The following is a 15,310-nucleotide window of genomic DNA, read 5'->3' as shown; positions in this document are numbered from 1 at the left end:
AGATTCCAAAACTATTGACCCCCTGTTGACAAATGTTACAACAAGGAGTCATAATCAACTAGAGGGTCAGAGGCGTAGATGTAATAAAAATATGTTTTACTTTACTGAGAAGTGCTGGATAACTGGAACAGCCTCTCTGAATAAGTAGTAGAGGCTAATTCATTAAACATGTGTGGGATAGACATTTAAGCTGTCCTAAACTAAGACCAAGGACTGATTAAGGTTTGAGTCTTCATCAGGAAAAACACGCAGACTAGATGAGCCGAATGTATCTTATCTGCCGTCAAATTCTAGGTTTCTCAGTTACAGATTTCTCTCGTTCTGCAACAAGTAGTCTAACCTCAAAGAAACCAACATTTGTCTTCACAGCCATTACCTTTTCAAGATCTGTGGCGTAACAACGTACAAAGCAGACAATACATTAAAAGAGTTTATGACAAGCCACACATCACCATTAAAGCTCCAATTTATATACAGTGATTTTTACTTGCTAGAATGAGACAGACGGAGAATTGTTCTTTTGAGACAGCCGAAGGAAGAGCTGAGATTTAATATTCCCCACGCAGGCAGATCTCACTGAATCAGTACATTGTGCAGGCTGGGGAAAAAAATGGAAACTACTGAGGCAAGAAAACCTCCAGCATTTTAGATGAATCCACTAACTTTTAACACGTTTAGCAGAAAGCTTTGACCCACCGGACTTTTGGAAATCTAGATGCATGGTTTATGAATACCATCTGCAAAATACACTACCCCTTGCCAGTGGGAGATAGTTTCATTCATTTTCACTGGAGGCGGTGGAAATGATAACATAAAAAAATAGGACAGCGTACCCTTGATTATTACAGCGCAGAAAAAGGCATGGAAGTTAAAGGCCTTCTGTCCGTGAATGGATAACATTAAACCATATTGGATATAGGTCCATTCTTGTGGCTAATGACGTTTGGGAAAGGTGCCGGCAACGTATTGTTTTGCAGTAGAGCACGATTTTGGTGATGTTGGATGTTTTATACTAAGAGAACAGATTGCCGTTGAATGTCCTGTAGTAAAAGAGTTTTTATTCTCTGACAGAACATTTTTTTTAATGTCCTCTGGAGTGTTTTTTATGCCATTCACTGTAAGTGATTGCATATGGAAGGCGATAAAGTCATTGCCAGGGAATGGCGTATTGGCACCCATATGATTACTCGATTTCTGTAACCATGTGTTTCCTGAGTTCTCTACTTATGGGTTGGATGCTATAGATAAACCATCTGTTCCTTATATATGCAACTGCATTTTGGGCACACAAATTTTGTTTTGACATAAGTGCAAGCCAAAAGGAAAAGGTCCTTATTCTCTTGCTATCTATCTATCTATCTATCTATCTATCTATCTATCTATCTATCTATCTATCCATCTATCTATCTATCTATCTAACCAATTATATATATTAATACATCTGTTCTTTTTGAAAATGGGCAAACAGTAGCCCTTGATGATGGCATGTTGTAAATGCACATGATGTCATAATGCATGTCACGCTTCAGGACATGTTGCATGCAGTGTGACATCAGTTACTGCCCAAAATCTATTTTTTTTATTAAATCCCACACAAGGTATTTTGAATACTTAACCCAAGCCATGCTTACTTACATGTCAGTTTCATGTAAAAAGTTCCATTATATAAGACTGTCTATTTTCCAGGAATTAGTGATTTTTAATTTAGATTTCATTTTTATTGCCATGCAGTGTTTAACCCTTTGGTGCCTTCTGTATTTTTTTTCCTCTGCAGGTCTGTGAGCACAATACGGAATCAAAGATACCATATTCACGCTAACCTGTCCTTTGCCATTCTGGTTGCACAGATTCTGCTCCTTATCAGCTTTCGTTTTGTCTCTGGGACGGTAAGCAGATTTTCACACACAAATACAAAACTGCTAAAATATGAGTAATTCCAAACAAGTCTACCCTTTTCACGATTAAGGATCAAGCCATTTTTTTCAGTACAAGGACATCAAAATTGTGAAAGTAAAAACCATTTCGGTATTACCCTGCCCAGATTTACCAGAGTGCTCTCATGTGAAGAAATGACGTTTGACTTAGTTGATTTAGACGTGGCTCTTCCATTCTTGGATGAAATTTCCTGAAGACTTCATGACCTATTTTACCGTTAATCCAAAGATAATGTCAGAATAACACACCTCTGGTTTTCTGAAATACTTGATGATTCAAGAAACATAAAGAGAGAAAAACAATGTTTCTGAACCAAAATTACATTTTGATTAGTACGACTGGACGTTTTTAGATGCTTGCACTGGCAAGCAACACAACCCCCCCCCCCAAAAAAAAATACTTACTTGGAAGTTAAGACAGGCCAAATGAGCCAAAATAAACGTTTGTTGTACAAACCAATTGTATCTGCAGTCAACTGGCCAAATGTAGCATAACTAAATATCTAGGATCCAAGGAGATTCAATAAAAGCCTTTGGAGAGGCTGCAGCCAACACTTGTATGTCGTAATGCCCTGTGCCTGCCAAACCTAGGAGGCAGCAAGCAACATTTATGAAGTTCTTCATTCAAGTAATCCCAAGGCATTCCAACGCCAGCATTGCCCTGATAACTGATACCGCTGGGTGTTCCTGCTTGTACAGGCTCTATGCTAGAAAATATGGATACTGTTCAAAGCACTGTGACACTTTTAGCATTGACTACACATAAAATGCCAATGTATTTAGCACAGCTCATTCTATACACTACACGAACGGCAAATGGAGCCCCTAACATGCATTAACAGTTTCATACAGGTTACAATTGTGGTGACGTTGGGTGAGGCTGTGCCTTTTGTGGCCATGAGGTTACGCGCAAGCAGTCTTCTCCCTTTATCAGGATCTGTCTGAATGTAAAAGGGATAACGTATCCTGCACTTGCTATTGCAATTGTCGCATCGGTATAAAAAGATATACAACGCATGCAAAGCGTACAAATTAGGCATGCAGATTGCCCTGCCATCAGAGTGGGTGTAAGCAGACAGAATGTAAATGTGATACTGAGTGATTTAATACACCAGTGAAAGTGGAAAGACATAAAAATGTCAATCTGCAACAAAACAAGCAAACAAGATTAGAAGTAATTTACTAAAAAGCTTTTGAATGTTCCTATAAGTATTTTGCTACGCGGGGCTGAGCCGAAAGAGGTCTTTCAGCTGATCAACGGTTGCCTGAGCTTCGTGGGAGTGATTTTCAGCCACAGCTGTGGGGCTACTGGCTGGGCTTACATGATTTAATACCTCTGGAAGAAATAGGTTGTGGCGAGATACAGCATTTATTCTACACGCAATTCCACTACCTGCTCCTTGTTACCATTCCAGTTGAATTTATTATTTTGAACTTTACCAGCCAGAAAACAGAATAATCAGGACACACATGGCCAAAACAATAAAATGTGTTTACAATTAGGGCTCGAGATCCAGCTATAATAATCTCTGCCTGCATTATTTAGCTGGCTGGTCTTTTTCATCCATAATATCAATGTGACAATAACGTGGTAACCTTTCTAGAAAGGCAAAAACAACCAAAAGGTATTAAGAGTTTTCGGAAGGACCCAAGACTGCACTTCCAGATTAAGAAAAAGTGAATGTTTTCAAGATTAGTACCTTTTTTCGTGCCAGCTGCAGTAATGACAAGTTAAAGGCACCATGATGTTGGGCCAAAGAAATGAGCCAATGCTGAATGTCGGAGTAGAGACAAATTTATTAACAAAGGCTGTGTAAACTGTGATATAATTTACATAGCCTTCTAAACCGCTGTTCCGGGTTCGGGATGCACACTACGAAGGGAAGGCCTATTCAGGTGAGGTAGGGAAACCTTATGACGTATTCCCGCTATGTATAATTTCATAGTGTTGCGGGGGTGTCGAGATTTTCTAAACAAGACCCCATCCCTTCCTCCCTGCACATGCAACGAGTAGAAAAAAGCAAGACCCCCTCCCTCCTATCTTGCACATAAAACAAGTAGAGCTGGTCAGCAGCTCCCTGCACATGAAACAAGTAGAACACAAGCCCCCTCCCCCGCACATGAAAGGAGTAGAGCTGGCACCTCTGTCTAAATGTTACCCCCTCTAGACAAGGTGCAGCAAAATGCACCCCCCCCCCGGAAGTGTAAACGGAATGTGAACAGAACACCCAGCAAGCTCTAATGAAACGCCCTCAAAGAGCTAACAAATGCCATGAAGGGGGTATAAATACCCCTCCCACAAATACAGGCCGAAAACAGCCTCTACGTATATATATACTATATATATATATATATATATATATATATATATATATAATTTATTGTATTGCATTGTTATTCCCTCTCCCTAGAAAATAGTCTGCAATTCTAGTACTATTGCTAATATGCAATGATAGTTTTGCATCTGTTATTCCTATAGGATGCACACAATATCTCTGACTTTCACTCAGCAGATGTTTGATTTTTTACCCTTCTACAGTAAAAATGTATATTACAGAAAGGTTAATTAACAAAGTTTTCCCCATAGAGTTTTTTTAAAGGGAAGAATTTATTCTTTCGACCTAGGAAAATATTTCTTAACATTGAATAATATAAGAAAAAGAATGACCTTAAGAAATCAGTAATTAGATTATATTTTCTGTTTATTTTAGCTTTGGCCTTTTAACTTACCAATGTGGAAATTTTATGCTAAGAATAATTGGCCCCTCTGGTACACGTATGGTTAAGGAGTGTAGATCACCTGGGAACTCAGAGTTTCAGAGATTTATATCCAGGATCACAAGGTGAATGATCAAATAGGTTTACAAAGTCTGCAGCTTATTCCTTAATATTGTGCGGATTGTAGCAATAATCACAAATGGTGCTGGTATGTTATAGCTAGAATCACTGCTTGAATACAGGTGTCTTACCACCTGACTTATACGGAAAATTATAAGAGCCATTTGGTTGCTACCACTAGTGAGCCACTATAACACAATATTTTGTGATGTACTATATATATATATTTCAATATATTCGCCTCATTCAGAAGGTTCCCAGGTATGACTGTTCCTTAATACCTGAATAACAAATGTATAAATAGGTCAATGGCAATTTAACTCTTTCAGTGTCATCAGAGGGTTGCCCGGTGCATTATTTCATTAACTCACTGGCATTAATACAATTAAATGTCTACTCCTACTATACCATTCGGTAATGTTATGCCATAATAATGTTATAATATAATATATCACTGCAGACCCTGGAGATTGTCTTTTTGCATGAGTGGGCAATCTGTCTGATTGTTGGCAGTCCATAACCACACACACATGAAATATTGAAACGCCACTTCCATGCCTTCCTCATCATTCAGTTATCGCAGAATCCCACGAATAAACCCAGACTTAACTTATCACTTTGTGTGGCTATGCTTCTCTCAGCTTTTGCACAACTTTCCGAACATCTCACATGCGCATCCTTAATAAATGACCTGAAGCATTAGTACATAGCCGTGAAATGCAAATAGTGTTTTACGCCACAGAATTTCCACTGTAGTCTGATTACTGCATAAACCAAATGGTGTAAAAGTAGCAAAGCGAGTCCAATATTTGTAGCAACAGAACTTCAAACAAGAAGCGGCTAGAATCCAATCCTTTTACATAAACAACATTTCTCGGGCATCGCTGGTGTGAAAAAAAAGCCTGTTCTCTGCAGATTTTCTTTTACATTCTAAACCCCAGCAAACGTACTTTCAGCCGATAGCAGAGCTGCCTTTAATCTGGGTAACGGCAATGCTTCAGATACAGAAGGATGGCTATAAATATGAATCAGTATTATGTAAAAAAAACATATGCAGATGCGGTTACACAAAAACACCCACTCCTGTCCTACAATTAAAGGGCATTCTGGCAATTTCTCATTTAACCCCTCTGCTGTCGATAACAGTGCTTTCTTCCAAACCATTAGTGTCTTAGTGAATTGATATATATTATAGCCAAATAAATCACGATACGCTGGACCCGAAATTAATTCATTGCCCTTGAAAACAAACAGGTTTGATTCATTTTCACCGTGTTAATTTATGTGCTTCTTTGCAGTTGCCTTGCAAGATCATAGCAATCCTGCTGCACTTCTTCTTCCTAAGTGCCTTTGCATGGATGCTGGTGGAAGGACTTCACCTGTACAGTATGGTGATCAAGGTGTTCGGCTCAGAAGAAAGCAAACATCTATACTATTATGGAATTGGATGGGGTACGTGTTCTCTACTATTAAATCTATCCACTCAAACAAAAAGCAGAATTGATTGTTAAAGTTTTTTACTGCCAGCCAGGTGCGTGTTCTTCAATCCTCTGTATATATTTCCTTTTTTAAAGTAACAGTATGTTTAGGTCTTATTGGAATTCTCTATCCAACTAAAATCATACAAGTGTACCTGATAAAGGTGCTTTACATGGCAAATTTTAGCATGGCTACTGGAAATCTTAATTTCCGCTCATGACCATACGGCCAACAAAACTAGTTTGATGCATTCATTTACATAACTGCACGTGGATGCAATAACCACAGCGCTTAATACATGATTTAATACATAACATAAGAGGCCCTTGCCAGCACAGTGAAAATTGAAAGTGTATATTTTGAGTTAAACGCTGCTACACGTTAATTTCCTCCAATGAATGTTTAAACTGTTTAGATTCCATGCACGGGCAACACCATGCCATCATGTCCATTAACAAGTGTTAAGACTGCCTCTACCAAGGACACTGTCCAAAACCCAAAACCATAAGCCTGAGCTGCCACAATCCCTGCCAAGAGACAACTCATACTGTCCTGATGAGAGGGTGTTAAAACATGCAATGATTTAGAATCGGGCAGTAGTTGTGCTTCGTTCAATCAATCCAGCACATAGAAGCTTTCAAATCCAGAACTGATCTTTGCACTTTTCTGATGAGGTCCTAATGCTGGTGTGACATACGATTATGCCAGTTATTGTCAAACATCTAATGTTTGATGCAAATCTTTGACAAAAGCAACCCATTCTCAGTTTTCTAAAGACCCGAACCCATCTCCTGCTTAGTTACCGCCGTCCCTTCCCTCACTTTAAACAATTCCACAATTCTAGCTAGGTTTATTATTGGTCTCATTTCATATTTACTTTTAAATACTCTGTATAGGTGACTATATTGATCCATTAAACTACCGGTAATATAATTTCTGTGTAATGTTCTCACTCAGAAAAATCAAATCAAATCTCAAACTAACATAATCATTATCTCATATCTTGACTATAATAGCCATCTCATTAAATGGTCATACCATCTCTCGAGTCTCTCTGCTTTATTACTTTAATCTAGCATAATTTTCAACCTTAATCATTCTTCATCCAGTTCAGCAGGTAGGAGTCCATGTGTATGTATATATATATATATATATATATATATATATATATATATATATATATATATATATATATATAGTAACATACAACACCTTTACCGGGACATTTTTGCATATACTAACTATTTGTAGCCCTCAAACAATGATTTCATGATCAATGCCATGCATAGAGGACATATTTAAAATAAATACCCTTATCGCAAGTTCATATTCATTCTAATACAGTCATAGAGGAAATTAAGTTTCATAATTTAAAACCAAAAAATTATGTAAAATGCTTTTTGTAAGAAAAAAAATGAGTTAGAAAAGTGGAACACAGGAAGAAGAATATGGGCATGTATATATAATTGAGCATAATTCTACAAATGATTTGCAAATTTTGTATTATCCACTTTTGAAAGCTCTAGCAAATGTGATTGAGAAATAACACTGCGTGTGTATAGTCGTAATTGGAATACTTTAAAGTCACTGTAATACTACAAGGCATTTTGGTAATGCCTCTAATTTCTGTGCATTTCTACTGCTATCCAATTTAGATATTCCTGGCTGACCTTTCATTTTCCTGTCCTCATGCTTTAATCTCAGTGCTAACCTTTATTTCAGTATATCACCTAGACAGTGTTATTCTGTAAAGATGGTCACGAGGCCGTTGATATTTCCTGCTGCTGTGCGGTTATAGGAAATGAAAATTGCACAATTCACACATGCAATTGAAGCTCTTTGGGGACATTATTTGTTATAATTCTTTCACTTCTTGAAGGGGTTACAATTCTCTAAATGGTCTTTGACATCATGGCAAAGAGGGCAACTATTAAGCCTTATTCTCCCGGCGCAACTACTTTTTGGGCACTTGATTGCAGTATAATATTACGTAGAATTTTCTAAATGCTTTGACAGTCTCTTGTTGATTCATTCATGCACTTTGTGAATATTGGTTGTGGGTTTTTTTTTGGACTGTATTATCAGGAGTCAGGTCCTATGATCAGCTTTATCAGGTATATACTGGGATATTATTGAACGATTTACTGTAACCTAAACTTAACCATGTGCAATAAGACAATGAACAAATACCCCAATGTAAAAAGTAAAGTGCAGTAAAAAAAAAGGGTTCTACTTTTAATATACTTAGATGCTTACTCTCAGATCCCCGTATAACAGTGGAAGCCAAACATGTTAGTGTTTGCTATTCCGATAATAGATACTAGAGGTTTGTTTGTCGTGCGTCAGAAATTTCCAATATTTCTTTGGGACAAAAAGTTGGGGAGAACAAGATCCTGTAAATAACCTACAGCTGAAAGGCATATTACACTAAAGACATGTTTCATTTTTCAGGAGCACGTTCTAGCGAGCTTAGGGAATCGTGACTGATGCATTGCAAGTTCTTAACTTGTATTAAATGTGTTCATGTGCCTGACAAGTCAGTCTTCAGTCAGCAATACAAAGGATAAAAGGCATTAGTGATCCATCAGAGCAACAGAGGGTGATGGTATTAATAACCCATGCTAGTACTACGTAGGTTTTATTATCAGGGCCGCATTTAAAATTGCTATTCCACTTCGACAAAACATTAACTCCTCTCTCTAATCAGAGCTGACTGGGGATAAAAAAATAAACTGACCTTGGTACTTTAAGGCCAGTGGCCGATGAATAATACATGTTGGCCACCAGCTGCATAAACGTGCTTGCATTCTGCGCTCATACACTGTAACTTAGTATGGCCACTATATGTACTATATCAACAATCTATCAATGTCTGCTTCTGTGGGGCATGACAATTAATTGTGTTCTTAGCAACATATGAAGGAGGCAAAATTGTTAAGGAGTGGACATTCAACAGTAACAACTATGACATATCCAATTAAAGACTTAGTTATAAAAGTTTTAAATTCAGCCGTGTAAATGGAATAGCACCTTCTAAATCTAATAAAGAGGGTCTTCAGGTTCATTAAATGCCTCCGGAAAAAAACAAAACTGAAGGCAAGCAGATATTATGCATGCCTTTACTAGCATTATGTACCCTTATTATTATAGTCAACAAAACATTGAAATAACCACCTTAAATATGTTGCATAAAAATGTTGCATGTATGTTCTCATCGAGTATTTTTCTCATGGTTTTCCTGTGGAATCACAACGCATAATTTAGAACTTTTGTGTAGCTCAGTTACATACTCCTCTATTGAGAAATGTAAAGGTTGAAGCCCTGTTTAAGATGCCACTGTGAGTTAGCTCCATAGTACACAATACGTGCCAGGCATCTCTAGCAGTGAAAGGGTTCTTTTAATGGTCTCCAACCCAAGACCATCTGAAATACCGCAGCTTTAATGAAGCAGACTTTGCAAAGAGAACACCGAGCCAAGTTTTTATAGACAGAATATTAAAATTTCATAGTTTTTATAGACACCTCTATTTGTTTAGAGATAAATAGCATTGCTTTTTTTATGTCTTTCATAGAGGTCCTGTGGGCAGTTATGAGTCCCATAAATCACCCTGGCACTGATATATTGGTTAAGCCATGAAACAATCTTCTGTACAGCGAATGCATTTTAACCTCTCACTACCCATGCAAAAAGAAATATAAGACGACTTGTAATAAATAATAGAGAATAACTTTTATAACTCAGTCGCTGTGTTTTTCTTTTCATTGTAAAACTTTCCCTTTCTTGCTGTGCGTCACTGGTACACTGAGAGCTCCTTCTTTCTTGCCTCTGAATGTCCAAGTGGTACACTTCTACTTTTTTTCATAAATACGTTATTTACAATAAATAAACCAATGTTCTGCTTATCAGTATGAGCAGAAGACCCATATTCAAATGTGGTTGGGTACACTCTCCAGTTCGTCAAACTTTCTTCTAATTACTACTCAATAAGTAATCAAATAGGGTATTGTTTCCTTAAAGATGCTGTTCCACAAAGACAAATCATTAAGTGCATTCTCTAGTATGGTAAGACGCCTTTTTCAGTTTCTATGATGATATCTTATTGGAAGTTGCAAAATTTTTGAATGAGGAAAACTTTCTCGTGATTAAAGAATAGTTTTTTTAAGAAGGGTTTGGCCGTTCAACGGTACAAAGAATATTGTTTCTAATTGTACATTTAGTTACAAAACTAATAAACATTCAACCATTCAACAGAGTAGGTAGGTGGAACAGTTCCTTTAAGAAGTGTACTTTCTTTTATGAACAGGGGTTTGAAGCATGGCTAAAATGAAAAGTCCCCTTTCTCTGAACATTCATATCTGTAACTTTTCTCAGGAACAATAAAAGGATGCAAGTAGAAAAGAACATGATATTAAGTCAGTTCACTTTATGTACATATAGTTATTCCTCTAAATTGTGTATTCCAATCAATGTTTTGCTGGACCACCAACAATTGATATCCTGATGTGAGGCCATGGTAAACCAGTAGGTTACAATAAGGACAGTGATTAACTCGTGGAAATGCTTCCCCTTTTCCCAATTCTGCTTGGGAGTCACAAGGAAATATAAAACATTTCACATGGAGATCTAGCATGAGAGCAAACTATTTTATATATATATATATATATATATATATATATGCAAACAGGGAAAAGAAAAAATGTCGGTGCGCTAAGCTAGTCACAGGCTCAAATAATACAAATGTATAATACAAGGCCTACCAAACAGGTGTAAGCATGCTGCAAAAACAGAGTATTGGCTGTACAATGTATACAAAAAACAAAAACTGTCAGCGCAGACAGTTTTTGTTTTTTGTATACATTGTACAGCCAATTTTTTCTTTTCCCTGTTTGCACATATTTGAGGTTGTTGGCTCCTCATCAGTCTGGTTGCAGCTTGCTGTCCAGGGGTTAATAGGGAGGAGGTTTAATTGCACCTCCCCCAACACATTAATAAGGTTTTGGTAGCAGTATAAACTGCTTTGTGTGCCCACTATGTAGGAGGTGAGAGTAGGTTCTCACCCTATTGAGAGTGTGCCTTGACATGGCGGGTGAGCTTAATTATGCTTTGGCCAATTCATATAACCAAAACCTCTCATTTATATTATGTTTATATATTTGTTGCCAACTTTATTAGGGTAAGAAGCGCAGACAGTTTTTGTTTTTTGTATATATATATATATATATATATATGTCATCATATACCTACAGTCTCCTTCAACAGACCCCTTCATTGCATGAGGGAATAGCACCAGGGAAAGCCCACACATATCTGAATTCATCACTACTAGATCACAAAGGATACTACTCTTCAGACACAAAGAACTTAGGAAGAGGTCTGCAACCCTGGGGAGTGGAAGAGATTTTTGTAATACTTGATGGCCCTGGGTGTACCTGTGGCAAGGGCAAGACTGCTATCATCCGGTCTGGGGAACCCACAGAAAAAAAGGATCAGTAATTAATTCTAGTTATTGTCCAAAATCATTAAATCAGGACAGATGCCTGTGTGCCTCCCCTGCCAGTTGCCTTTCTTGTTCGTGCCTCAGTCTGCATAAAAGATCTGTCAGATCTTGTATTTATGTAAGAAGAGCCTGAGAGCCTGCAGTTCTTGAGGGAGATATACTGTACACTGTATGACCAAAAGCATGCAGACACCTGGACATCACACTTATATCAGCTTTTTGGTCATCCCATTCCAAAATCATGGGCATTAATATGGAGTCCCTATAAAATCTTCCACTATTCTTGTAAGGCTTTCTACAATATTTTGGAGTGTATTTTTGGAAATGTGTGTCCATTCAGCCATTTGTGTGGCCAGGCACTGATATTGGATAAGAAGGTCTGGCTTATAATCACCATTCTACTTAATTAGAAAGGTGTTCTGTGTGGTTAAGCTCAAGGCTCTGTGCAGGCCATGCCAGTGTATTACCCTTCACTGGAACTCAAGAGCCTAGCCCAAACCCTGAAAAACAGTCCATGACCCATCCCTCCTGAGCAATTCATTCCAGTAGTGTTAGTGTTCTCCTGGCATCCACCAAATCCAGGTTCATCAGATTTTAAGATGGTGAAGCATGACACCAGAGAACACGTTTCCAGAGTCCAGTGGTAATGTGCGTTACACCACTCCAGGTGATGCTTTGCATTGTGCATAGTGATCTTCAGCTGTGGCTGAAAAGTGGAGAAGGGATGTCCACATACTTTTGGTCATATAGTGTATGTATATGCCCCCACCCACCAGTACATTTTAGATTTGAGAACTATATATCATCGACTCTTGTTTTCTGCCACCTACACACCTAATTGTATTCTATTTGCTTTGTTTTTCTTATGTGTTTCTCATGCATCTGTGCCAAGCAGCACCCTTTATCACTAGTACTGGAAGAACATTTTCAGCAAAGAACAACATAGTAACCTGAGTGTCGGCTATGCAGAATATTTGACTAGCATAGCCCATTTTCAGATTTATAAAACATGTGTAGTTGTCAGATGTGACATTAAAAAAAAGATACCCTGTATAGAATAAATAATCTCCAGAGCAAAAGACTCAGGTTTCACATCAACAGAGACACGTGTACGGCTCATAAAAAGTCTGTATCGTTGCTCTTTCCACAAGTGTTTCCCTGGCAACAGTCCCTTGTAAAACAGCTCCTTCCAGAAATCTGTTGAAAATGCAACTTTTTTCGGTGTGTACTTCAAACTGAATGGTCAGGATGGTTCTAAGAGTCAAAAGAGTACTGCTAACATATGTTTACTGGTATATATATATATATATATATATATATATATATATATATATATATAATGAAATCGCCAAAAATAATGAAACATTTCCTGTTGGTCTTTTCTGCTGTTTGCTGGCATGTATTTCTTTGAAATATATTCTCGTATTATAACTCCTTTATGTATGTAACATGTTTTTATTATATGAGCCCCTTGACTTTCCTCTAAGCTGTATATGTTGAATGCCTATTAGCATTTTCTCATAATTTTATCCTGTAAACCGTGCATCATTATACTTGCCCTTCCTTTCGCTCTTTCCAGATTACCTATATCTTCCGATACAGTTTGCTATATTAAGGGGATGTCTGACCAGTTTCTGCTTCTAATGCCCCTCCCTTCAGAGCAGGGACTTGGGATGACTACATGTCCCTGGCACTTTAAGACCAGTGGCCGACAAGTGACGTAGTGCAGTCACCAGTTGGATAGACACAGGTGCACGTTATGTTTTTATACTTTCGCAGTGCATGGAAGCACTTATCTAGCCAGCGGCTGCACAGTGTAGGACCCAATCTGCCCCAGGAGCGGCAGCATCTGTCACTATGTAGCCTTATCTGCCACTGGTCCAGTGGCCAGTCCGGGCCTGCTTCACAGTCTACAGAAATAGTACCAAATTATGGTTTGTCCAGAAGTTGAAGCTTCTTCTGATAAAATGAAACAAGAAAATAATCTATTACAAATGTGTACCTTTAAATGGCTAATAGGAGGTCCACATTTTAAACTGCAGTTACCATTACTACACACACAATGAACTAAGATACAGTCTAACACAATAATACAGCAGGCCAGATTCAATAACTCTGCAAGGTACTTTAGAATAACTAAGCGCATTTTAAAATCATTGGATTAATTTTGGATTTAACATTTGACGTAGCATTAGAGATATTTGTACTGTATTTGGAAAGAGATTATCTACATTTTCAATTAGGCAGAGATTATCTTGTTCAATGCATTTTTTGAATGAAAAGTGTTACGTCTGAAAAACATAAACGAGGGTTATAAATGAAATCCCACCGCTACTATATACATTGCAGTATGGCAGCTTTTGACCACCGTACACAGCATGTAACGGATTTCAGTTGCTAATTTTTAGAGCAGCAGTTTATCTGATGATGCTTCATGTTTATTTTAAAGCTATTTTCAGCCGGCTTTGCTTTCCACCAATAAAGGAGACTCGAGGGGGCACTTGAACAGTAAGGTTGAATAGTAAATATAATCTTTTACGCACTCTCCGCACAAGAGCATTGTGTTTGTCGTGAATGAGGGACAGCTGCTTGCTGTGTATGCATAACAACTTTAAAGAAAGCTCGAAGAAGCAGCATTTTTTCTTTTAAAATAATCTATTGACTACAACGTACGGCACGATCCAACACATTTTTCCCAGTTTGTCAACAGCATTATGCTTCTGTGTCATCCTCTGAATAAGCAATTCAACTACAATGAATGTTTTTTATACCTAAGTGGAACAACACATGTATGAAGAAGTGGGGATTGTGCTCCGGGGTAAATAAAACCACCCTGCTTTGTATGCCCACTATTTAGGAGGTGAGAGTAGGTTCCCACCAACATTTTTTCTTTTCCCTATTTTCAAAAAACGTTTTTGACCACCTGATCTTAAAGAGTAAAGAATTCTCCACGAGCACAAGATCCTCGCAGCGTATCTTGTAGCCCCCCAGAAAACATAGAATTGGAGGCATACTCACTTTTTAGCGTCCGGCAGGGCCCCTACGGCACTGTCACCTTTCCTGAGGTATTCAGAGCTCCATGTCCACTCCTGCATCTTCCCGGGCAGAAGTATGTGCCTGTGGCGTCAAAAGGGGGGGAAAATCTATCCCTCCTGTGTAATTAGGGGAGACCCCGGGGGTATGTGACGTGGTTGCCGATTGTAAGCCACCCATAAGGGTGACCTAACCATGTGTGGTTACTCCCCTGCCCCCCAGAAGGTAAGCGGGCTCAGCCCCGGGGGGAAATACCATACCTTTCACCGTCCCCTGAGTCACTCTCCTGCTGGTCTCCCCCCTAGCTGGGCCGTCCTCCGTCCTGACTTCCCAGACCCTGTTACCCTGTTACATGTAATGCAGGCTCTTCTCTTCTGTGTTCATGCACCTGAGTGGGTTTAGCGAACGAGGCCTGCCTCGCAGTGCGGCTGGGTGGTCTCAAGAGATCCACGTGCGTCCTCCACCCGGCTCAGTCTCCATCTTTTTGGAGCCCGCGGTGGAGTGCCAAAGTTCACCTCTATATCCCTT

At 38.5% G+C, this 15,310-nt stretch overlaps 1 protein-coding gene across 1 annotated transcript in view; it reads left to right on the top strand.

The window, feature by feature from the left end:
- The window catches only part of ADGRD1 (adhesion G protein-coupled receptor D1), a 168,117-nt gene that overhangs the window by 116,582 nt on the left and 36,225 nt on the right, over positions 1–15,310 (top strand). Inside the window, exons 18-19 of the mRNA XM_053471744.1 lie at positions 1,775–1,886; positions 6,071–6,224. Of these exons, the coding sequence (XP_053327719.1) occupies positions 1,775–1,886; positions 6,071–6,224 (266 nt within the window). The remainder of the gene's footprint in view (positions 1–1,774; positions 1,887–6,070; positions 6,225–15,310) is intronic.

Source organism: Spea bombifrons, chromosome 1 (assembly GCF_027358695.1).
Source record: "Spea bombifrons isolate aSpeBom1 chromosome 1, aSpeBom1.2.pri, whole genome shotgun sequence".
NCBI lineage: Eukaryota > Metazoa > Chordata > Amphibia > Anura > Pelobatidae > Spea > Spea bombifrons.
This window is presented reverse-complemented; position numbering and strand designations above follow the sequence as displayed.